A 2,161-nucleotide genomic window follows, 5' to 3' on the forward strand; every position below is an offset into this window, starting at 1 on the left:
AGTTTTAACTTAGCTTTACAATATAGCAAAACGAGTTTGAAAATGTACCGATTTTTCTTTACGATATTTTGAAAAAAATTAAATTTAATAAAAAATATAACGGATGATCACTTTATGTAATTTTTACTTTCATTGCATGTTTATGCAAAAGAATAAGAACAACCGCAGTGATGTGAAGTCGATGTTTATTGAAAGCATGCTGTGAAACATACAAACACGTATCTAAATGCTATGCACTAATTTACTTTAAAAGAACAAGTTTGAAATTTACTTATTGTTTGAGAATTTATTTAAATCATATATGTAATACTCCTATATTGGCAGTAAGAGCTAGTACCGTCCGAAAACACTACAGTACAGATATATCAACCCAGTGGGAATTAGGAGCACGTAATAATACCTTATTAGCAACTTACTCTTCACCTGGCAGTCATTACCATTTCCCTGCCGAACGTCCCTTACTTTTACAAAGGCATGGCCGCCTTGTGTAAGTAGGAATTTAGAATGTACATTTGCTATCAAACATACTTCTGAGTCGCTTTACAAAATAAGTTACGTGTAATGCAGAGCAGTCGCTCGGAGTAGTTCGGTGCTTGGAAATAACTTCGGCTGCACGTTATTTTGCAACTGACAACGTAATGTGTCGACGGAGGTGATCATTTTGTGCTTTACTAGTAGATTACGCTGGTCATGATGACAATTTTGGTACTAAAAACTGAAAGAAAACATGGCTTACCTCGTAAGGTGCTTACCTATTTTCCCAGTGGGAATAAACACGTACGAAAGAAAAGGAACACATACGTTTATAAATAAACATGTACACGACACATTTACAAAAACGGCACTCAAGTACACAATACATTACACATTGAGATGTTAGCTTACTACCAATATAGAAGTATTACATATATGATTTAAATCATTCCAACTATAAAATGATCTAGCTTTATAAGAATTGTAATACGCATTTAATTTCTTGTTCCGATTCAAATGGATTGCCCTTTGAAAAATTTTAATTTGGAAATTTACGTATTATTTGAGAATTTAGTTAAATCATTCCAATTATAAAATTGTGATCTAGCTTTATAAGAATTGTAATACGCATTTAATTTCATGTTCAATATTATCAAAATCACGCTCAACCAACTTCATCTTTACATATTTCGTCTTTTTTCCTTTAATTTAATAAAATACTTATACCTAGTTACGACTTAATTGCAGCTGCAGCTCAAACTAAATTTAAATTGGTACTTAGCAAGATAAGTCGAAACTAAGGCGACTATGAATAGCTTTAGTAGTAACTTAGGATAGTTCCGAATTGGCTAACACCAACTTACCGTATTGTGCTCACAAAGTTATGTTTACGCTCCGCATTAATGGTCGGTTTTTCAGTCTCAAACGTCTGCGGGCGTTGTGAGATTGCCCGATGCGAAGGACTTATATTACTGCTGTTGATGCGGCACGCACTAGCAGACGCAATTATACTTGTATGCATTTTGGAAAACTTATGCAGCAGTGAAGCCATTTTTAATCTGAAAAATATATAATAACTAATGAGTGCAAATCGTTACCTTAACTGACGATATGCATGTAGTTATGTATAAACATACAGTAGACTGGGCTGGCCCCTATACAAATCAAAAACATTTGTAATTACAGGTCCTCATTTTAAAGCTAACATCAAGAATATTTAAATTTGATGTCGCAACAGAGTACAGGGATCTCGTATATCAGATCAGGATATTTCATAAACTGTAACTGGGCACAGATTAGAGCTTGGCTCTAGGGCAGGGTTATTCGTCGAGGAGCTACGCTATTGCCTTTGGTACGAGAGTGTTTGGAATAGTTATGGTCTGATTATGGCAACTTAACGTAACTTACGGCTCTCTCTTAAACATTATGTTTAATGGGTGTTGCTTATAATTGAACAGCCGAAACTTAACGTAACTTAATGCCACGCCGAAATCTGTTTCATTTTGATGCTCTAAGTTCTACGTTCCGTTAAGTTAAGTTAAGTTGCCATAATCAGGCTTTAAGATCTATTAAGTGTATCAATTAGACAACATTTCAATAGGATTTAAACTATTGATGATTAGAGCCCGTATAAACTTGCTCTTACGTCCTTTAACTACGAGTTATTGAAATTCAAGACACTCGATTT

At 34.3% G+C, this 2,161-nt stretch overlaps 1 protein-coding gene across 1 annotated transcript in view; it reads right to left on the reverse strand.

Moving 5' to 3' along the window:
* Positions 1 to 1,526, reverse strand: part of LOC118743710 (farnesyl pyrophosphate synthase-like) — a 6,887-nt gene extending 5,361 nt beyond the window's left edge. Inside the window, exon 1 of the mRNA XM_036476471.1 lies at positions 1,338 to 1,526. Within this exon, the coding sequence (XP_036332364.1) occupies positions 1,338 to 1,525 (188 nt within the window). The 5' untranslated portion in view covers position 1,526. The remainder of the gene's footprint in view (positions 1 to 1,337) is intronic.
* Between the last annotated feature and the right edge of the window lie 635 nt (positions 1,527 to 2,161).

Source organism: Rhagoletis pomonella, unplaced genomic scaffold (assembly GCF_013731165.1).
Source record: "Rhagoletis pomonella isolate Grant_MI unplaced genomic scaffold, Rhpom_1.0 Rhpom_scaffold_00007, whole genome shotgun sequence".
NCBI lineage: Eukaryota > Metazoa > Arthropoda > Insecta > Diptera > Tephritidae > Rhagoletis > Rhagoletis pomonella.